This window comes from Neofelis nebulosa, chromosome 12 (genome assembly GCF_028018385.1).
Source record: "Neofelis nebulosa isolate mNeoNeb1 chromosome 12, mNeoNeb1.pri, whole genome shotgun sequence".
NCBI classification, from domain to species: domain Eukaryota; kingdom Metazoa; phylum Chordata; class Mammalia; order Carnivora; family Felidae; genus Neofelis; species Neofelis nebulosa.
Window position 1 is genome coordinate 65,014,592 of NC_080793.1, and position 23,149 is coordinate 65,037,740.

Genomic DNA, 23,149 nt, shown 5'->3' on the forward strand with positions numbered 1-23,149 from the left:
TAATTGTTTTTCCAAATAGTCAATTTGAATTGCTAGTAGCAATAACTTAAGGACAAATGGTTTATTCATTTAAAAGCAGTCTCCTGTTTCCATGATTCCATAAGAACATGAGTGATTTTTTTTGCTTGTGATTTTATAGTAGACTAATAATATGTGTTTATAATAGAAAATTATATAAAAAAAAAAAAAAACCCCAACAATCCCCAAACAGATGTAAGTATGTTTCCTGAGCCAGCTGGAATATACCCTGACAGGAATACAGAGGAAAAATTCTCCATGTGTACATATAGAATAGGAATGCAGGAAGTCATGAAAATCCATTCTGATGTAGTGATTACAATAGAACATAGGAATAAATTAATTTTTATAATGTTAGTTTAAAAATTTCTCATAAAGATACTCAGGCCAGTATCAGAAAAGGTGGTTCCTGATTTTGCTTAGGAAGATTATTTAGCAATGGAATTTTGATGATGGCCCAATGTTCTAAGTCCTATGTTGAATTTTATCTTAGTCTTTGGATGCTTGATATAAGACCATCTAGAACTGTCGGCAGGAGCCCTTCTGCATTCTGTCATAGCATCTTTCTAATGAGAACAGAGAAATACGCTTATAATTAAATTAGACAACTGTTTAAAAAAGACATTTGGTCTGATTTATTAATCCTCTTACAGATACTTACAGTGCTTTCTCTCTGTAAAGCGATGTCCGTTAGATTTTAGCTATAAAACTGTGAGCAATGTGTATTTTCAGTTTAAGAATTATAATCTATATTTTTTCCTTTTTCTTTCTTTCTCTATCATCTATCCATCTATTTATCCCAGGAAACACTATTCCTTGAACATCATCGTCAGTGTTTTTACCATCATACTTGGCGCTTTCATAGCAGCTGGGTAAGACTCTGGACTGTTTCTGTTCAGTAACTTCTTTGTGCCTTTGACAATAGGCCCCACCCCACCCTCATTTTCCATTTTCCATCTGGCTGCAGTTGAATTGAGCAGCCAGGAGACAAGTCTGTTGATGTTAGTGGGTTCCCCATGTGTTCCTGTGAAAGTCAGACTGGGTTCTAACTTGGCTGGAACATTTCTGAGAATGTATAAAGGGAACATTAGAAGATATGAATACAGCTTTTTTTCATAAAAAGGAGTAAACTACTTGCTTTTATTACTGAATGTTTGTCTTCAGTACAAAAAATTTACTTGAAAAGTTCTTGGGCATTTGGTCAAGATTAACAGCTTTATAAAGCCCTTGTATGCTGATTTGTTTTATCACCTGTGATGCCTTAGCAGTCTGTTTCCCAGGTGAGGTACTCTAATTAAATGTATTTGTATATCTGGGACAGGAGCCAATACCAGTGCATGACTAAGTTGACCCTTGAACAACACGGGGATTAAGGGTGCCAACTGCACTCCCTCCCACTCCCCCTCCCTCCGTGGAAAATCCAAGTATAACTTTCAACTCCCTAAAAACTTCACTACTAATAGCCTATTGTTGACTGGAAGTCTTACTGATAACATAGTCAATTAACACATATTTTGTATGTTATATGTATCATATACCGTATTCCTAAAGTAAAGCAAACTAAAGAAAAATGTTAAGAAAATCATAAGGAAGAGAAAATACATTTACACTTACAAATACAAATACAAAATACAAATACAATATTGTACTGTATTTATTGAAAAAAAAAATCCATGGATAAATGGACCAGCACAGTTCAAACCTGTGTTGTTCAGGGTCAATTATAGTATCATTTTTGTTAATATGTAAGACCAGGAATTCGGACTCCAAGTTTGCATTTGAAAGCAGACACTCAGACTCCTGGCTTTTAAATAGATTTTTTTTAAATGTTTATTTATTTTTGAGAGACAGAGAGAGACAGAGTGCAAGCAGGGGAGGGGCTGAGAGAAAGGGGGACACAGAATCTGAAGCAGGCTGCAGGCTCTGAGCTGTCAGCACGAAGCCCGACGCAGGGCTCGAATTCACTGTGAGATCATGACCTGTGCCGAAGTCCGATGCTTAACTGACTGAGCCACCCAGGCGCCCTAGACTCCTGGCTTTTATAGCCTGGTGCTTAAAGCATACGTGCAGTTATATTCCCTGGGTCCAAAACTTAGCCCAGCCCCTTGTCAGCCGTTTCTCAGCCTCTCTGTGCCTCAGTTTTACTCATGTGTACAGTAAAGAATAGAAAAAAAAAAAAAAAAACCCTACCTGAGTGAAGGGAAGAATACAGACTGGATGAATTTCAGTTAAATTAGTTTCCTTAACTGATTGAGAAAGAAGAGTTCTGGATCATTAATTGCAAATTAAATAAGGGCATGGATATTCTCTTATTCTAGTCTCCTTGCTTACTAGCTGTACAACCAGGACAAGTGATTTAGCCTGCCCGCACCCCAGTTATTTCGACTATGCAATGGAGGTTAGAACAGACCCACCTAGTAGTGTCTTTGTGAGAATGAAATGAGATAGAAAACTGGGGTTTACTCTAGCATGTGGCCAAGTTCACCAAATACGTGTTGAGTGTGTACTATACACGAGGCATCATTCTAGGTGCTGGGGAGTCCAGCTGTTAACAAAACAGACAAGAAACCTTGCCTGTACGGAGCTTCCATTCTAGTTGGTGGAGACAGACAATAAGTAAAAGAAACAGATTAGAAAATATATCATGCCAGATGGTGACAGATATTAGCAATTTATTTGTTTTGTTTTTTTATTATTATAAATGTGTTTAGTCCCTTGCCTAACCAAAGTTTATTATTTACATTTTCATCTGTAACATCCCTGTCCCCAGTCGTATCTGTGGCTGAGTTCAGCCCCTCTACAAGCTGGCCTCTACTTTCAGCACTGTTTTAGGTCTCTGGTATGTGGACTTTAAACAGCAGAACTTAGAGCCTGTTGTAGTCATGAAGATTTTGTTCCAAGATAATCATAGGAGCAAAGTAGCTAAAAGAGGGAGGTGCTCTGTTGAAAGTGCCCTCCTCCCACAGCGCTTTGAGGTGTCCCCTGGGCAGCCTCTTTTTTGTAAGTTTCTTAGAGCTTGATTTGGAAACTACTCAGAGTCAATTGTATACTTTTACAAAAATGGTTTATAGGGGCGCCTGGGTGGCGCAGTCGGTTAAGCGTCCGACTTCAGCCAGGTCACGATCTCGCGGTCCGTGAGTTGGAGCCCTGCGTCAGGCTCTGGGCTGATGGCTCGGAGCCTGGAGCCTGTTTCCGATTCTGTGTCTCCCTCTCTCTCTGCCCCTCCCCCGTTCATGCTCTGTCTCTCTCTGTCCCAAAAATAAATAAAAAACGTTGAAAAAAAAAATTAAAAAAAAAAATGGTTTATAAAAATGTCTGTAAGGCTTTCGTGAGGAATGGTGCTTCAGATGCTGTGTATACGGAGGCGTATTTCCAGACCCAGTGAATAGAAATTCAGCTCATAATTAGCACATGTGATATTCTAATGAGCTCAAAGGGTAGTGTTCCCAAAACATCTAACTTTCCCCCAAGAGCCAGCTTGGAACAGTACTTCTCAACCTTTCCCATCCTCAGCACCCACAGAATGGATACTATCTAGGTGGGTGACAAGCACAGTTCTTAGCTGCAGGCTAGCTGTGACCCCCAACCTTCTCTCTGCTCATTCAAATCACCTCGTCTAAATGCAAATAACTGTAGAGCTGATTTACTCAGATGAGCCAGTTTATGCTGCTGTAACAAACAGCTCCCACATTAACATACCAAGTATATTCTGCTCACACTACTTACTCAGACCAACATTAGTTAACGCTCTGAGGGTGCTCAGCTCATTGTAGCTACTCAGGGACCTAAGCTGATGGAACCCCTTCCTCAAAGGGAGGGAAAAGGGCATGTGGGGAATCGTACCCCAGCTCTTCAAGCTTTTTCCTGGAAATGCCATGCATTACTTCCTCTTACATTTTGTTTGCTGAAGCAAGTTACATGGCCAGATAAAGTTAAAATATCATGTCTGTAAACAGCCGTAAAGGACAACTAAAGGGTTAACCATGAATTTGCTCTCATTTATTAAAGCAAATGAATTCTTTTCAAATTTCTGTGCTTTTACCAGTGGCCTAAACAAGTGGTGCTAGGAAACTTGAGGCCCCCGGAGCAGATCTGAGAAGTCTGGGAATTTCCCTCGGGCTCTCCTAGGAAGTGAGCAACACCTTTCCACTCCCCTAGAAACCTGGCTCTTTTATCCATTGGACTCTTTGCCATTTTGCGGAACAGCAGACGCTTCTTAACATGGAGCCAAATGTGGGTAGGGATGAGATTTGGAAGACCCTTATTTTAAGAGATTTTATTTTTTGTGTGATTGAGCCAGAGAATTCTGATTTATGATGATCTAAAGTTAATTTACATTCTCACAAATATATTTGTAGTTAATAATGCCAGCAGAAGCCTCAAGCAAATCTGGTTTAGTTTGCATTCAGAATTTGACACAACTTTTGCCTCTCTATTTCTTTTTCTTTGGTTAGAAATGATCTTTCTTTAAAACAAATTTTTATGTTGCAGGAGATCAGGATATGCCATTCTAAAATATGCCACTTGGGCACAAACATTATTTTGAGCTGAAGGCAATTGAGAACCAACAGATGTAGGAAGAGTTCTCGATCTTCCCCTTTCCTGCCTAAAAGCAGACCATAAATTTCCCTTTGTGAATGTGCCCCCCTTCTCCTGCACCAGGAGTAGGAGAGCAGTTCTCACTGGAGACAGAAGACCTGCACCGAGATGAGTCTGTGTAGATAAACCTTACTACAGTAACACTTATCTTCCATTGGTTTCCCCCATGCATTTCCTAGTCCTTTCTCCATAATTTATTTGTTCCTTGGAATCCAAATGTCTTTTTTTGTTAAAATGATATATAAGCCGCAGAGTCTGTCCACTTATTTGAGATTCATTTCTTTTTTGTGAACTCCTATACATGCGAAATGTTTTGTAAAAGTTGTATTCCTTTTTTCTTGTTAAGCTACTATCAGTTAAATTTGCAGGCTCCAGTCACTGAACCTAAGAGGGTAGAGGAAACCTCCTTGATGATATGTATTTATGAATTATGACATGGGTCTGGCACTGTCTGTAGGATCAAGTGTAGTAGGTGACTCATATCATGGCTCAGCTGTTCTTTCTCTCCCTGTGCCGTGTGCCCCCGAACATTTTTATACCAGTGTTATTTATATAAAATGGAAGTAGAAAAGAAGATGTTCAAAAGAATGAGGAGAAGGTAGCCTTAGAGGAATTGCAGAGAAGGAATGGATTGCTGCCTTGCCTTTTTGACAAACAGGGTGGGGGCGTGCTGGTGGATGATGTGACCGGCGGGACACCAGATGGAGGTGTCAGTTCCTCTTTCGACCTCTCTTGCCCCAGTCACTGCCCAGCTGTCCCCACAGGGCATCTCCCCTGGAGATGGCCCTGTTTATTACAATAAGCAAAGCCACTGGGTGGGTTGGACAAATCATTCTCCTCAGAAAAGCAGAGCTCACCGATTATTACGCCATTTGATCAGTTGGCGAAAGAAAGGGCTTTGCAGTTAAAGGAAGGTGGTTAATGTTGCTCTGGTTTTAAGCCATTCATGATTAAATTGAAGCCACCTGATGGCCTGGTTTTGTTTTGTCTGGAGGCAAAGCAGAGGAATTAACCACAGGGGGGAAATATGCCAGAGGAAAAGAAGGTGGTTACTAGCATCACAAGTGGATTTGATTAGGGCAAGATAAAACAGGCAGGCTTGAAGGCCAAGTTGTGAGTTTCTGAATAATCATCCTTTTGTGTTCTCCCTCCCAGTTCTGATCTTGCCTTTAACTTGGAAGGCTATATTTTTGTATTCCTGAATGATATCTTCACAGCAGCAAATGGAGTTTATACCAAACAGAAAATGGACCCAAAGGTACCAGATCTTCACTCCTTTGATTTTTAGGCTTTGTCCTCTGGCCCCTGAAATTACATGAAAAAATAAAATGGATTTGTAAAGTTGGCACATAATTTAATTTACATGATATGCTTTATAAGTCACTAATTTCTTTTCAGTTATCTTGTTTGTATGGGTTCTTGTTATCCCTTACCTTACAAAGTTTTGGTTGAAAATAAGACACTATTTTAGATGCAAAGTCAGAATATATAAAGAGATTATTTTGAGAGGCAGATTAAAATTAAAAGGTGTTTTTTTGCTATCCTCATCAGTGACCAAGGCAAAGTCAGGGGTATTCTGAGAGCCACTCCAGTTTGAGAGTCTGAAGGTATGGGTTACATATAAAAGTTACGCTGCTTACTGGTTGTTGTGACTTGGACCCTTAAACTTCTCCAAACCTCAGTTTCATCATCTGTGGAATGGATCATTTGTAAGGTCTTGCCCAGCAGGAACTGCCTCTCCTGGTCAGTAACTGAGCGGTCTCCCCAGAGACTGGTGGGCAGATGGGCGTTTCTTGCATATGGCCGCCTCCACGTCTGTGGGGGTGGGGGGACAGTGCTTACCCCACCCCAGCTGTTCCGGAAGCTCTGGAGGATGAGCCAGGCATATGTTGCTTTGTTCCAAGTTCTTTGTGTTGAGTGAGGGAGTTTGCTTTGATGGACAGACTCATTTCTGTGAGCTGCTTTTTATCTGCACTGTTTTTTTCTGCAGGGCCCTTTGTTTTTTTACTGGTGGCAGTTTTACAAAAACAGGTTTTTTGCCTTTTGAGGGTCACAGTATGTCACCCTTTATGAAAAATGGTAGAGAAGTAGTGAAGCCACTTTAATGAAAAGTAAATTTATGCAAGATTAGAAAATGAGATACCTTGTATTTTAACACTGCTGTTCCTTACCAGAAAGAGCAGATGTTTTTAAGGAGTTGTGTTTATATTAACATTTTAAATGTTCTTAATTTTGTTCCAGATTTCTCATTTTGCAGACAAAATGATAAAAAAAAAAAAACAATTAGAATGCGAGAGATGGGTGGGCCTCAGAGTCCATCCATATTCATCCATTTTATCTGCCATTTTTGTTTAAAACAAATGTTTTGCTATCATGATATGCTTGAGGTGAAGCATTTTACATTAGGAATTTACTGAAAATATTCCAATACAGAGTTGGTCAGAATAGATTTTTAACTCTGCATAAATACATAGTTATATAAATACCTTCGAAATTTGATGCTTTGTGTTTCTAAAATTCAGTATTTTCTTTGTTTTTGTAGGAGTTAGGCAAATATGGAGTGCTTTTCTACAATGCCTGCTTCATGATTATACCAACTCTTATCATCAGTGTCTCTACTGGAGACCTTCAGCAGGTGAGCTGGTGACAGTCATTACATTCCTGCTGAGCAGCCTCTGAGAGTCTTAATAGTTAACTTTTTGTACTGCAGTGTAAAGCTTAAAGGTAAGTCGGATTACCAGGAGGGTACATGGAATCGAGATGTGTGACATCACCAGTAATACCTCTGATGCTATCCTTCCTTTGGTGTTTATCTTTAGACACCTGGGAAGCAGCAGAAGTAGTCACAAGAATTCTGGACTTGAAGATTTTGGAAAACTACAACAGTAAAAATCTGAGTTTGAGCCTTCGTATCCCCGTTTGCTGATGTGGGGATCCCAGGAAAACTAACTTAGAAGGGGATTTTGATAGTTTTAAAAATGGATTTATTATCTATTACCTTTATAATGCACATTTTGAAACATATGCAAAGTACAGAGAATAATTAAATGAACTCTCCTGTACCCACCGCCCAGGGTCAATACTTTTCGGCGTTTTGTCATTCTTATTTCATCTGTCCCCATCTGCTTTCATTTTTCCCCCCCTCTGGAATATTTTAAAGCAAATTCCAGATATCATGGGATTTTGTCTCTAAATATTCCAGGATGTACATTTGAATTTTGAGAATGTGTTACTCTTTTGGTATCTGCCCTGCTCACCTGTCTGCTGCACATACATGAGAGACAAATAAGATGGTAGATGAGTAGAAACAGAGGGGGCCCAGCTGGAGGGAGTGAAGACCAGTCATTCAGGAAGGGTGATGTTCACCCAGTAGCATCCACAGTAGCCACCTTGAGGTGTGTCAGCCGCTGCCAAGCCCTACTTTTTCAGAAAGTTGCCAGCTACACCCCTTCTAAGAATTTTGCCTGTATCTTAAGGGAGATGTGTAAGTTCGCATGAGAAGATTTGCTAGGCAAAATTGTGGTCCAGTCTGGCCTCCACCCACAGAACCAACCCTCAGCAACCCTTTTGTTGCTGGACCGACAGGGGTGGGGGTGAGAGGGGGTGTTTAGAGAGGCCTTGTGCAGTAACCCAATCCTGCCACATGACTGTTATTTCTGTGTTTACTAATCAGCATGTTTCTGTGGTGCAAACAGTTTGAGTTGATTCCATCTCCCCCCATTCAACCCCCGCCTTTTAGGGGGTTGAGTACTTCCAGAAGGCTGCAGGCTCTTGTGGGCTCCTGGGTGGATGTCAGGGTTTCATATTCTTTCTCAAAGCTATACTTTTCATTTGTACAGTTCCTGTTCAGAAGAGGAAACAGACCAGAAACTGAAGTTTAGGTACCTTATGAATTAAATTGACTAGATGTATTATGTTAATAATTGATAACATTGTTTTGATAGGAATATATGTTCCCACACCCAAACCATTGCTTTATAACTTGTAACATGGGCTCTCAGAAGTTTCTCTTCCTTGTAACGATTATCCCTGCAGAATTATTATACTTTCTCAGGTAATAATAAAAATAATAGCAGCTAATATTTATTGAGGACTTACTGTATCAGACATTGTTTAAAGCACTGTACATGAACGATTTCACTGCTTTCCACAGCAGCCTTCTGAGGAGAAGGGACTGTTTGCTATTCATCTTGTAGATGAGGAATCTAGAGCACGGTGTTTAAATACCATCCAAGGACAGCAGGTGATCGATCCAGGCAATCTTGCTCTGGAACCCATTCTCCACTGTAATCTTAGTTACCTTATTGTACATGAAAAGTGTTTCTTGCCTTCATGCATGAAAAACCATAACCTATCACTTATATCTTAGAAAGTACAAGAGGCCTAATGTATACTTTAACTTATTAAGTAGTGGTGTTCTAGAAGAATGTTATGCTCCTATCCTGGTTTTTGGTGCTGAACTATCTCAATATGTACCCTATCTAGTCTCTTTTTTGACCAGGCTTCTAATCTACAGTTTCTCTAGGTACCTTAGAGCCCCAGCTGTGATTACTCTCCACAGAAATTCCAGATGGATCAGAGCTAAATATATAGATTTATGTAAAAATCTATAAGAAACTTATAATTGGAAAAAAAGTAGAATGTGTTTATAACTGTTAAAAGGGCCTTCTGTAAAAATGATAAGATACAAAATCACGAAGTTAAAAATTTGACTCTATTTTAATTTAAAAGTATTGTATGATAGGAGATCCAGAAGATATGGGACACTCACTATAATCAGTGATTTTTAAAACCCTGTGGAAAAAAATAATGTATTTTTCACTAGTAAGATTGTTCTGCTGTGTGTTCATTCCATTGAATCGTAAGCTTCTTCCAATTGGTTACTTTTAACCATGTGTGAATCCATTTTAGATTGTGAACCGAATGTAATAAAGAAGAGAACTTATATAATTAGATGTGTTAGCCTATAAAATTGCATTTTGTTTGCCAAGTTTGGTTTGATTATAGCAGAAATTGATTGATAAATTAGGGCAAAATATTAACTTGTTAATAGAAAAAGTACTTAGGTGAAGCATTTTTCCTGGTTGGCTGGAGAGGATCAGAGGTTGTGGTTAAGACTCATGTGTATGACTTACTGCATGGAGATTCACTCACTCTGGGACCTTGGACTTACACGGTCAACAAACCTGGTAACAGCACCTTGACTCTGTCTCTGATTGTCCAAGTTCATGATGCCAGCTCCTCTTGTCAACAATTTGGGCCCCTAGATAATACTGTTTGGGTGACCTTTTTTTAGTCATTTGAATTGCTGCACCAGGCTCAAAGTACATGGGGTATTTTGCATTTCATGAATAGGGTAAATAATAGGATTTATTTTTCTGATAAAAAAAATGCATAAATGCAAAATAAAAAAGATGCATGCTCCACCATACTGCTAGAGAAATAGCAAGTCTAGTATATGTGCTGCCGAAGCGAGCACAGCAATAGCAAGTCTAAAGGAAGCAGCACTTCATCGTTCTTCACCTTTAATTATTTTGTTTTAAAATAAATGTCATACTACATTATTTTTTACATTATTTTTTAAAATGCCACCAGCACAGCCTCATCATTATTAAAGGAACAAAATAAAACTAAAATCTATTAAAATATAGATTGGCAAAGAATCCAGATATTTTTGTGAAGATTACTACATAGCCCTCAGTGGTTTATATGGTATCAGAACAGTTTTTATTTACTGTTTGCAGAAATAGTTTCAGCTTGTTGAGTAAATACTTCCAGTTTGTTGAGCAAATAAATGTTTTTCTATCTGTGACTTGGAGTTTGGAGCATATTGTTTTCTCTTATTTCCAGTTTTATTTTAACTTTAGATACAGAGTGTTTTCTATAGTTTTTGTTTGGTTTTGATCTTTGACTACCTTGGATGTTTTCTGCCCCTTTGACAGTAAGACAGCTTTATATTTATATTTTCCTTTCACAAGTAAGCATTAAAAAAATAATTTTATGCTGGAAACTTTCAAACCTATACAGAAGGAGAACAAATAGTATAACAGACCCCACATACCCGCCAACCAGCTTCAACAGTTATCATCAATATTTAACGTGTATCTTTTTGATAAGAGATGTGGGCAGAGTCTTACTAATGAAAAAATAACAAGCGTGGCAAGATTGTATTAATTGGGGGAGAATTCCATTCTAATTGGCTTAAAATTTTTGAATTCTAAACTTAACAAGAATTTAAATAGTTTTAAATCTGTAAACTTATAAAACTTGATTAACCAAGTTTTGCCTAGTAGGAAGTGAATAGAGCTTATGTTCAACTGTGTTATTCAGCACATGCTTATGTGCAGCACATGCTTATTGTCTTGAGTCACTTTAAAATCATTTTTGGATGTAGACAAAGGGCAAATCATGAATAAAATGCTCCTTTTTATTGTTACCTGTCATTTCAAGGGGGTTAATTTCATCTTCTCAGCTAAGTTCTTGAGAGTTGAAACTCCTGCACCCAACTTCTGTCTTAACTCCACCACCCCAATTACTTCCTTGCTTTGCAAAAAGCAAATAATTTAGTTTATTTGTTCATAATACTTACTGAGCATTTGTAAATTCTTGAAAATATTTCATGGACTTAGCCATTATTATTAATTTTCTAATAAGCTTTCTTCTAAGATTATTTATTACCCCCCCAAAATTTTAAGGTTTATTTTTGAGAGAGAGCGAGCAAGCATGAGTGGGGGTGGGGCAGAGAGAAGGGGACAGAGGATCCAAAGCGGGCTCTTGCTAACAGTGTGAGCCCAATGTGGGGCTCGAACTCACAAACTGGTGAGATCATGACCTGAGCCGAAGTTGGATGCTCAACTGACTGAGCCCTCTGGGCACCCTTCTTCTAAGATTATTTATAAAAAGTAAACCCAATCCTGATTTTGTGACTACAGATTAATAAAGAGTTAATTACAGATTAATAAAGTCACAGCAACAATAGTGATGTTGGATCCTTGGCTCCCGCCAGGTTCTCAATAGTTTCATTAAATCCTCACATGGACTTTTTGAGGAAGTTTTTTAAAAAAATCCCTGTTTTGTGAAAGGAATCTGAGATTTAGGGAGTAAAAGTGATATGCCCAACATCCCACAGCTGGTATTGGCTAGGATTTTTTAAGTTGTATTTTGTTTGGGAAAGTGGTTCCTGTAATAAAACACGATTTGGTAAAATCCATAAATTTAAACTGCAGTATTATGAGTCTAACCATTAGTTTTCTTTCTTTTTTGTAATAGGCTACTGAATTCAATGAATGGAAGAATGTTCTATTTATCATACAGTTTCTTCTTTCCTGTTTTTTGGGGTAAGAAACCATAGACAAGTAGAAGCTCGGTCTATGACATCTCTTGACAAGTCAAATCGAAATATACGTTCTGTATGCTCTGTTAAAATCCCTTCGTCTATGCTTCTCCAGCTTTCTCTGGAAAGTACCCCTGCAGCAGAGGAGTGGAGTGAGACCCAGGATCCCTGGGAACACAGCCCAAAAGACCAGGAGCAAGCATGAAACACTGTTATTTTTGAGAGTCATGTTAACATCACATTTCTCCAAAATATGATGTTGTCTATTGATTTCTGAAAGTTAGTCTGCATGAGGTCCGCTGATGTATTACATTCAGTGCTATTTGTTGTCTTTGCTACAATGTCCCTCAGTTTTCAAGATCTTCCACCCACATAAATATGTGGAAATGACAACCATTTACTCTAGTGCCATACCTGCTGTATTCAGGGAAATTTCTGAGGAGCTTTGTCCAAGCCATTGTATTGTCCAACAATTTTAGGCTTTTGTCTTAAAATTTTCCTTACGTCTGTCTTCCTGTTGAGAAGCCATGCAGCCTGTGTCTTTTATCTTCTGAAAACTTGAAAATTCCCTTTCATGAATAGGTAATACACGCAACTAAATAATCCAAGAACTGCAACAGAATTCACAGGGAACAAAAGCTACTCTATTTTTCCCTGTCCCCCAGCACTGCAGTTTTCTTCTTCAGAGGTGACCCCTGTTTGAAGTTTTTGGCATATCTTTCCTGAGTGGGGCTACATGCATAGACGAACACCTATCTTATCCCATACTGAAAGGTGCTTTGAATGACTATGTCAGGGAATTACTTATCAAAAGTAATTCTGTGAATTTCCCCCCCCCCCTTTTTTTTTTTTACCATCAATAGTACAGTTTTCATTATGTTTAAATTGGCTAAGAACACCTCAGTCTCTTTGATCAACACTTAAAAATTCTCAAACTTGATTTTAATTGCAGTGATGTAGTCTCACACGATGAAAACATTTATGTATAACTTCCATTTCACTTATTCTCTTTTTAGCTGTGTCTGATTTAATGTTGAGCCTCTTGATTGACTTTTTGATTTTAACAATTTTTTATTTGTGAGTTTCATGTGGTTTTTTTTTTTTTTTTTTTTTTTTTTTACAAACTTATTCATTCCTAACATTCTCTCATTGGTGATCTTTGTGACTGTAGTAACTTTCATTTCTTTAAATGTTATACACATAGCTGTTCTGTATTCTTCATTTAATGATTCCAATTATCTGCAGTTTTTAAGAATCTAAATGTTATATATAGTTTGTGACTGTCAAACTGTGTGTGGTTGGTGACTTGTCATTGTGAGCACAGTGCTTAATCAGTGTTATGGGCTGAACGCTCATAACAAAATGCAAATTTGAGAAACCTTCCTGTGGGGACAAATTGTTTCTGGTCCTGCTGACAGCCAGGCATTGCCCCTGACCTGGACCGCTGTGTGCATTTCTGAGGGTCTAGGCTCAGTGAGCTAAAGTGTCCCTCCCAACATGGAGTCTGGCTCAAGGCTGTTTCCAGACAGTGCTGTTCTGCTAAGGTCTCTGCCCCAAGGCACCCCTATTCTGTTTCAGTTGTGTTCTGCTCCGACTCCTGCCTGGCCCTAATACTTTATCAGTCCACAGACTGATGTTAACTGTTAACTGTTGTTAACACAATACTTGTCTTTCTCTGACTGACTTATTTCATTCCAGGTCCTCCTTTTTTAAAGGAGGAGGGTTTGGGTGACCTCTTGTGCCTCTTTCAAGACCAGTGATCTCTCAAGTAGTGTGTCCTTTCCAGGCATAGGTTGCTTTGCAATGGGAGGGTCCCTTAGGGCACTTAGGTAGCCATTGTCAGAAACATAAGTGAAATATTTGTAGTTTTCCCAGTTGTTGGCTGACATTTAACTTTGAAAACAAAATCTAAGCCATGCTTGTGAATCACCCTTTGTCAAACCATCTTTTCTCTCTGGTTAAAAAAAATTCAACCCATATCACACAAACTCAGACTAGCACTTTTCCCTGGCTAATCCCAGATTCACCTATGAACAACAGAGCTAAATTTCAAAGTTTTTCTCATTTCACTATAAACTCAATGAGATACTGTTTCTATTTTGTTTTTTAATTTTTGGTTTTTTTTACTTGCATTATACCACTTAGTCATTCCTTGAAGGAAATCAAGAAGTAAACCCTTCAATGTCAGCTGTCCTCAGTGAATGATGCGCTGGGGGGGTCTGGATGTGAGCTGCCACTCTCTGGGACTTGCCTGCCATAGGCCTGGCCCTATCTGTGTATAACTCCATGCATTTTTTCCTTTTTAATAATGTGTTTCTTAGAAAATAAATACTTTATAAAGGTTTTTGTCATCAGTAGTCACTTTGCAAATGAAAATGCCATAAAGGCATATCAATTATAAATAAATCAGTAAATGATGAAATCATCAAGATTTCAGGTTTTACCCAGCTTTAAGGATGAAAACTAGGTAGGTCTGTTTTTTAAGTGGGTCTTTTGAGGACACTAAAATCATGGCACTATTCCAGCAGCTAAGTGTCTGAACTCTGGAATCAGATGGCCTGGGTTTGAATCATGGCTTTGCCACTTACTAACTCTGGGTCCTTGGACAAGTTATTTAACCACTCTGAGCCTCAATTTCCTTATCTTTAAAATGTGGACAATGAGATAAAGTATCTGATTCATAGGATGTGGATTGAATGAGATCATAGAGATGAGCACTTAGAACAATGCTGGACACGGAAAATGCCCAGTAATGTTAACTGTTGTTAAATATTTCTATTTCTTGAGGTCAGCCTGTTTTTGAGCTGACCTCTTTTCACCCCAGACAGAATTGGTTCTTCCTATAGTGCATGGCTTCAATAGTTTTTTTTTCTGTTACATATACAGTTGACCCTTGAACGACACGTAAATGAACTGTGTGGGTTCATTTATGTGTGAATTTTCTCAATAAATACATACAGTACTGTAAGTATATTTTCTCTTCCTTATTATTTTCTATTTTTATTATAGATATTGACTCTTTATTAGCCTTATATACTTAAATATCTCATTCCAGCATGTGACTTGTCTTTGTTACTTAGGGTTTTTCTTTTCTTTTTTTCTTAGAGTACATAATTTATTTAAATTGAAGTTTGTTAACATACAGTAACATAACATACAGGAGAAACCAGTGGTTCATCACTTCCATATAAGACCCAGTGCTTATCCAACAAGTGCCCTCCTTAATGCCCATCACCCATGTAGCCCATCCCAACACCAACCCTCAGTTTCTTCACTGTGTTTAAGAGTCTTTTATGGTTTGCTTCCCTCTCTGTTTTTGTCTTACTTTTCCTTCCCTTCCCCAGTGATCATCTGTTTTGTTAATTAAATTCCACAATACTTGTCTTTTTCTGACTGACTTATTTCATTTAGCATAATACATTCTAGCTCCATCCACATTGTTGCAAATGGCAAGATTTCATTCTTTGTGATCACTGAGTAATATTCCATTGTATATATATACACCACATCTTCTTTATGCAGTCATCAGTTGATGTCCATTTGGCTCTTTCCATGATTTGGCTATTGTTGATAGTGCTGCTAAAACATTGGGGTGCATGTGCCCCTTCAGAATCAGCATTTTTGTATCCTTTGGATAAATACCTAGTAGTGCAATTGCTGGGTCATAGGGTAGTTCTATTTTTAATTTTTTTTTTTTTTTAAATTTTTTTTTCAACGTTTTTTATTTATTTTTGGGACAGAGAGAGACAGAGCATGAACGGGGGAGGGGCAGAGAGAGAGGGAGACACAGAATCGGAAACAGGCTCCAGGCTCCGAGCCATCAGCCCAGAGCCTGACGCGGGGCTCGAACTCACGGACCGCGAGATCGTGACCTGGCTGAAGTCGGATGCTTAACCGACTGCGCCATCCAGGCACCCCTATTTTTAATTTTTTGAGGGCCCACCATACTATTTTCCAGAGGGGCTACCCCAGTTTGCATTCTCATCAATAGTTCAAGAGGGTTCCCGTTTCTCTGTATCCTTGCCAACATCAATTGTTTCCTGAGTTGTTAATTTTAGCCATCCTAACAGGTGTGAGGTGGTATCTTATTTTGGTTTTGATTTGTATTTCCCTGATGATGAGTGATGTGGAGCATCTTTTCATATGTCTGTTAGCTATCTGGATGTCATCTTTGGAAAAGTGTCTCTTCATGTCTTCTGACTACTTCTTTATTGGATTATTTGTTTTTTGGGTGTTGAGTTTGATAAATTCTTTTTTTAAAATTTTTGTTTAATTTATTTTTTAAGTTTACATCCAAGTTAGTTAACATATAATGCAACAATGATTTCATTGTTCAGGAGTAGATTCCTTAATGCCCCTTACCCTTTTAGCCCACCCCCTCCCCTACAATCTCTCCAGTAACCCTCTGTTTCTTCTCCATATTTAAGAGTCTCTTATGTTTTTGTCCCCCTCCCTGTTTTTTACTATTTTTGCTTCCCTTCTCTATGTTCATCTGTTTTGTATCTTAAAGTCCTCATGTGAGTGAAGTCATATGATATTTATCTTTCTTTGACTAATTTTGCTTAGCATAATACCCTCCAGTTTCGTCCATGTAGTTGCAAATGGCAAGATTCCATTCTATTTGATTGCTGAGTAATACTCCACTGTATATATATACCACATTTTCTTTATCCATTCATCCATGGATGGACATTTGGGCTCTTTCCATACTTTGGCTACTGTTGATAGGGCTTCTATAAACATTGGGGTGCATGTGTCCCTTTGAAACAGCATCCCTGTATCCCTTGGATAAATACTTAGTAGTGCAATTGCTGGGTCATAGGGTAGTTCTAGTTTTAATTTTTTGAGGAACCTCCACACTGTTTTCCAGATTGGCTGCCCCAGTTTGCATTCCCACCAGCAGTGCAAAAGAGGTCCTCTTCTGATCCTCGCCAACATCTCTTGTTGCTTGAGTTGTTAATATTAGCCATTCGGACAGGTGTGAGGTGGTATCTCATTGTGGTTTTGATTTGTATTTCCCTGATGATGAGTGATGTTGAGCATTTTTTCATGTGTCAGTTGGCCATCTGGATGTCTTCTTTGGAGAAGTGTCTATTCATGTCTTTTGCCCATTTCTTCACTGGATTATTTGTTTTTTGCGTGCTGAGTTTGCTAAATTCTTTATAGATTTTGGATACTAACCCTTTATCTGATATGTCATTTGCAAATATCTTCTCCCATTCTGTCGGTTGCCTTTTAGTTTTGCTGATGGTTTCCTTTGCTGTGCAGAAGTTTTTTATTTTTATGAGGTCCCAATAGTTCATTTTTGCTTTTGTTTCCCTTGCCTCTGGAGACGTGTTGAGTAAGAAGTTGCTGTGGCCGAGGTCCAAGAGGTTTTTGCCTGCTTTCTCCTCTAGGATTTTGATGGCTTTCTGTCTTACATTTAGGTCTGTCGTCCATTTTGAGTTTATTTTTGTAAATAAATAAATTTTTTTTTTCTTAGAAGTGGTCCAGGTTCATTTTTTTGCATATCGCTATCCAGTTTTCCCAGCACCACTTGCTGAAGAGACTGTCTTTATTCCATTGGATATTCTTTCCTGCTTTGTCAAAGATCAGTTGGCCATATGTTTGTGGGTCCATTTCTAGATTCCCTATTCTGTTCCATTGACCTGAGTGTCTGTTCTTGTGCCAGTATCATACTGTCTTGATGATTACAGCTTTGTAGTACAGTTTGAAGTCCAGGATTGTGATGCCTCCTGCTTTGGTTTTCTTTTTCAAGATTGCTTTGGGTATTTGGGGTCTTTTCTGGTTCCATACAAATTTTAGGATTGTTCTAGCTCTGTGAAGATGCTGGTGTTATTTTGATAGGGATTGAATTGAATGTGTAGATTGCTTTGGGTAGTATCAACATTTTAACGATGTTTGTTCTGCCAGTCCAGGAACATGGAATATTTTTCCTTTTTTATGTGTGTCTTCTTCAATTTCTTTCATAAGTTTTCTATAGTTTTCAGTATATAGATTTTTCACCTCTTTTGGTTAGATTTATTCCTAGGTATTTTATGGTTTTTGGTGCAGTTGTAAATGGAATCAATTCCTTGATTTCTCTTTCTGTTGCTTCATTGTTGGTGTATAGGAATGCAACCGATTTCTGTGCATTGATTTTATATCCTGCAACTTTGCTGAATTCATGGATCAGTTCTAGCAGTTTTTTGGTGGAATTTTTTGGGTTTTCCATATAGAGTATCATGTCATCTGTGAAGAGTGAAAGTTTGGCTTCCCCCTGGCTGATTTGGATGCCTTTTATTTCTTTGTATTGTCTGATTGCTGAGGCTAAGACTTCCAATACTATGTTGAATAACAGTGGCGAGAGTGGACATCCCTGTCTTGTTCCTGACCTTAGGGGGAAAGCTCTCAATTTTTCTCCATTGAGGATGATATCAGTGGTAGGTCTTTCATATATGTCTTTTGTGATCTTGAAGTATGATTCTTCTATCCCTACTTTCTTAAGGGTTTTTAGCAATAGAGGATGCTGTATTTTGTCAAATGCTTTCTTTGCATCTATTGAGAGGATCATGTGGTTCTTCTCCTTTCTTTTATTGATGTGATGCATCACATTGATTGTTTTGCAAATATTGAACCAGCCCTGCATCCCAGATGTAAATCCCACTTGGTCGTGGTGAATAATTTTTTTAATGTATTGTTGGATCTGGTTGGCTAATATCTTGTTGAGGATTTTGCATCCGAGTTCATCAGAGAAATTGGTCTGTAGTTCTCCTTTTTAGTGGGGTCTTTGTCTGGTTTTGGAATCAAGGTAATGCTGGCTTCATAGAAAGAGTTTGGAAGTTTTCCTTCCATTTCTAATTTTTGGAACAGCTTCAAAAGAATAGGTGTTAACTCTTCCTTAAATGTTTGGTAGAATTCCCCTGGAAAGCCATCCAGCCCTGGACTCTGGTTTTTTAAGAAGATTTTTGATTACTAATTCAATTTCTTTCCTGGTTATGGGTCTGTTAAAATTTTCTATTTCTTCCTGTTTCAGTTTTGGTAGTTTATATGTTTCTAGGAATTTGTCCATTTCTTCCAGATTGCCCATTTTATTGGCATATAATTGCTCATAATATTTTCTTAGTATTTTTATTTCTGCTGTGTTGGTTGTGATCTCTCCTCTTTCATTCTTGATTTTATTTATTTCGGTCCTTTCCTTTTTCTTTTTGACCAAATTGGATAGTGGTTTATCAATTTTGTTAATTCTTTCAAAGAACCAGCTTCTGGTTTTATTGATCTGTTCTACTGTTTTTTGTTTGTTTGTTTGTTTGTTTGTTTGTTTTTGTTTTTGTTTTCGATAGCATTGATTCCTGCTCTAATCATTATTATTTCTTTCTTCTGCTGGCTTTGGGTTTTATTTGCTGTTCTTTTTCCAGCTCGTTAAGATGTAAGGTTAGATTGTGTATCTGAGACCTTTCTTCCTTCTTTAGGAAGACCTGGATTGCTATATACTTCCCTCTTATGACTGCCTTTGCATCCCAGAGGTTTTGGGTGGTGGTGTTATCATTTTCATTGGCTTCCATGTACTTTTTAATTGCCTCTTTAACTTCTTGGTTAACTCATTCATTCTTTAGTAGGATGTTCTTTAGGCTCCAAGTAATTGTTATCTTTCCAAATTTTTTCTTGTGGTTGATTTCGAGTTTCATAGCGTTGTGGTCTGAAACTATGCACAGTATAATCTCAATCTTTTTGTGCTTGTTGAGGGCTGATTTGTGTCCCAGTATGTAATCTATTCTGTAGAATGTTCCATGTGCACTGGAGAAGAATGTATATTCTGCTGCTTTAGGATGAAATGTTCTGAAACAATCTGTTAAGTCCATCTGGTCCAGTGTGTCATTCAAAGCCATTGTTTCCTTCTTGATTTTCTTCTTAGATGATCTGTCCATTGTTGTAAGTGGGATGTTGAAGTCCCCTACTATTATGGTATGTATAATCAGTGAGTTTATGTTTATGATTAATTGATGTATATATTTGGGTACTCTCACATTTGGAGCATAAATGTTTACAATTGTTAGATCTTCTTGGTGGATAGACCCCTTAATTATGATATAATGCTTTTCTTCATCTCTTGTTACAGTCTTTATTTTAAAGTCTAGATTTTAACCTAGATATAATCTGATATAAATATGGCTACTCCAGCTTTGTTTTGTCGACTGTTACCATGAAAGATGGTTCTCCATCCCCTTGCTTTCAATCTGAAGGTGTCTTTAGGTCTAAAGTGGGTCTCTTGTAAACAGCATTTAGATGGATCTTGTTTTCTTATCCATTCTGTTACCCTATGTCTTTTGATTGGAGCATTTAGTCCATTGACGTTGAGTGAGTACTGAAAGATATGAATTTATTGCCATTATGTTTCTTGTAGAATTGGAGTTTCTGGTGGTGTTCTCTGGTCCTTTCTAGTCTTTGTTGCTTTTGGTCTTTTTTTTTTTTCTTTTCTTTTTTCCGTCTTTTCTCCCTTCAGAGAGCCCCCATTAAAATTTCTTGCAGGGGTGGTTTAGTGGTCATGAAATCCTTTAATTTTGTTTGTCTGGGAAACTTTTAATCTCTCCTTCTATTTTGAATGACAGTCTTGCTGGATAAAGAATTCTTGGCTGCATATTTTTCTGATTCAGCACATTGAATATGTCCTGCCACTCCTTTCTGGCCTGCCAAGTTTCTGTGGATAGGTCTGCTGCAAACCTGATCTATCTTCCCTTGTAGTTTAAGGACCTTTTTCCCCTTGCTGCTCTCACGATTCTCTCCTTGCCTGAGTGTTTTGTGAATTTGACTGTGATATGCCTTATTGATGGTCGGTTTTTGTTGAATCTAATGGGAGTCCTTTGTGTTTCCTGGATTTTGATGTCTGTGTCTTTCCCCGGGTTAGGGAAGTTTTCTGCTATGATTTGCTCACATAATCCTTCTACCCCTTTTTCTCTTTCTTCATCTTCTGGGACCCCTATGATTCTAATGTTGTTCCTTATTAATGAGTCACCAATTTCTCTAATTCTTGTACTCTTTTGCCTTAGTCTCCCTCTTTTTTTTTCTGCTTCATTATTCTCCATAAGTTTGTCTTCTATATCGCTGATTCACTATTCTGCCTCATCCATCCTTGCTGCCGTGGCATCCATTCATGATAACAGCTCAGTTATAGCATGTTTTATTTCATCCTGACTAGCTTTTACTTCTTATCTCCACAGAGAGGGATTCTAATCTGTTTTCGACCCTAGCTAGTATTCTTGTTATTGTGATTCTAAATTCTGGTTCAGACATCTTGCTTGTATGTGTGTTGCTTAAGCCCCTGGCTGTCATTTCTTCCAGCTTTCTTTGTGGTGAATTCCTTCATTTCATCATTTTGAAGGAAAAAAAGGAATTGATAAGGTAAAAAAAAAAATGAAAATTAAAAAATTAAAAACAACACACGCAAATCAAATGTATGATGCTAGATTCTAGGTGTGTTTTGGTCTGGTTATTGAAAGGAGCTTGATAGAATAAAAAGGAAAAAAAAAGAAAAAAAGTTTAAAAATTTGAGAAAATGAATACAGTGAAATAGAATAAAATGAAATGGAAGTAAAATAGAATTTGAAAAATTTACAAAAAAAGTAAAAAAATATAGTTAAAAAATAAAAATATTTTTATAAAAATTGAAAATAAAAATAACTTTTTTCTCTCTGTATTCAAGAAAAGAAATGAAAAAGAAAAAAAAAGAAAATTGAATAGATGGACCCGTGAACAGACTGAAATATGATTGAAATTACATTGGTTTCCCCTAGAAGTCAAACTATGAAGCACTTTATAGTCCACAAACTAGGCAGGCGGAGAGATTTGTGATGTTCCTGAAGAGCGAGGTTGGCCCAGTTGGGTGGGGCTTAGTGCAACAATTCCATTCTCCACTAAATGGCGCTGCTTAGATTACTGGGGTGATTGTTGTGGTGCTTGTAGATATGTATGAGCATGTGCAGGAGGGGTGAAAATGGCATCACCCAGCTACCCAATCTCTAGTATTGGAACTCTGTGCTCTCCCCAATGAGCAACTGCACACCTGTACTTTTTCTCCGGCTTCTGTCTACTCCCCGCTTTTACACTGTCTGTGACCAAGCCATCAGGTTGTCAGGCCGCACCTCCTTCCTGAGTTTTATCTCACATGTGGCTGTGTTTCCCAACCCCTCACTTCTGAGGGGCTGTGGCTTTCACCCACTCAGATCCTCTGGGGGAGGGTCTCACCAAGCAATGGCTGAGTGTCGGCTGCACCCAGGAATGTTTGCGGGACCGTGTTGCTGCTGATTCCCAGAGACTGTGACTGGGTGGTAACCTGCCCCAGAAAAAGTTCACGTGATCGTGTAGCAGCAGTGTTTCAGGGATTATGGAAAATCACAACACACATCTGGCACCAGGCTTCACCCTTAATGACCTTGCTCCAGCACCAGTGAATGTGGTTGTTCTCTGGGGTCTGCTGGGACTGGGTGACTGCATAGCCTCTACCAAATGCCCTTCCAGCAGTGGAACCGTTTCTCCCCATGTGGCCTGAGAACCTCCCGGACTCCACTCTGCTTCTGGGGATTTGCCCTTCCCACCAGAGCACCGCCAAGTATTGAGCTGTGGAGTTTCAGACTCTGTGCTCCCCCTGTTTATAGAGTCTTAATGGAATTTAAACCCTCTCCTTTCTCCTTTCTCCCTTTTTAGTTCAGTCCCTGTGGCTGTTTCCAGTTTTCCCCTTTCCAGCTGCTTTTGGAGGGGAGGTACTTTTCCTGAACTCTCTCCCTATCTGTGTCCTCTCTCCACAAGCAAAACAGCTCCCTTCCCTCTGTGGCTTCTCTCTCCCCCAGTTCACTTCTTCATGCCGTGTACCTGCTGAGTTCTGTGGTTCAGGTTGTGCAGATTGTTGTGTTAATCCTCAAATCCGTTTTATAGGTGTGCAGGATGGTTTAGTGTTGATCTGGCTGCATTTCATGGACGTGAGACACACAAAAAACTTTCATGCTGTTCTACCATCTTGGCTTCTCCCTGAGTTTGATCAGTTCTTTATAGATTTTGGATACTAAGCCTTTATCTGATATATCATTTGTAAATATTTTTTTCCCATTCCATTGGTTGCCTTTTAGTTTTGTTGATTGTTTCCTTCACTGTGCAGAAGTTTTTTATCTTGATGAGGTCCCAATAACTCATGATTTTCTTAATAATATTTTCTTTTCTCTAGCTTAC

The 23,149-nt window shown here is 38.4% G+C and overlaps 1 protein-coding gene across 5 annotated transcripts in view; it reads left to right on the forward strand.

The window, feature by feature from the left end:
* The window catches only part of SLC35D2 (solute carrier family 35 member D2), a 57,900-nt gene that overhangs the window by 23,205 nt on the left and 11,546 nt on the right, over window positions 1–23,149 (forward strand). For 3 of the 5 annotated variants that reach the window (XM_058695476.1, XM_058695475.1, XM_058695479.1), the window contains 4 exons: window positions 822–890; window positions 5,773–5,875; window positions 7,160–7,252; window positions 11,887–11,954. In XM_058695476.1, the coding sequence (XP_058551459.1) occupies window positions 822–890; window positions 5,773–5,875; window positions 7,160–7,252; window positions 11,887–11,954 (333 nt within the window). Of the gene's footprint in view, window positions 1–821; window positions 891–5,772; window positions 5,876–7,159; window positions 7,253–11,886; window positions 11,955–12,065; window positions 12,976–23,149 lie in introns of those variants that run through there. The other 2 variants (XM_058695477.1, XM_058695478.1) reach the window with 2 other exon arrangements.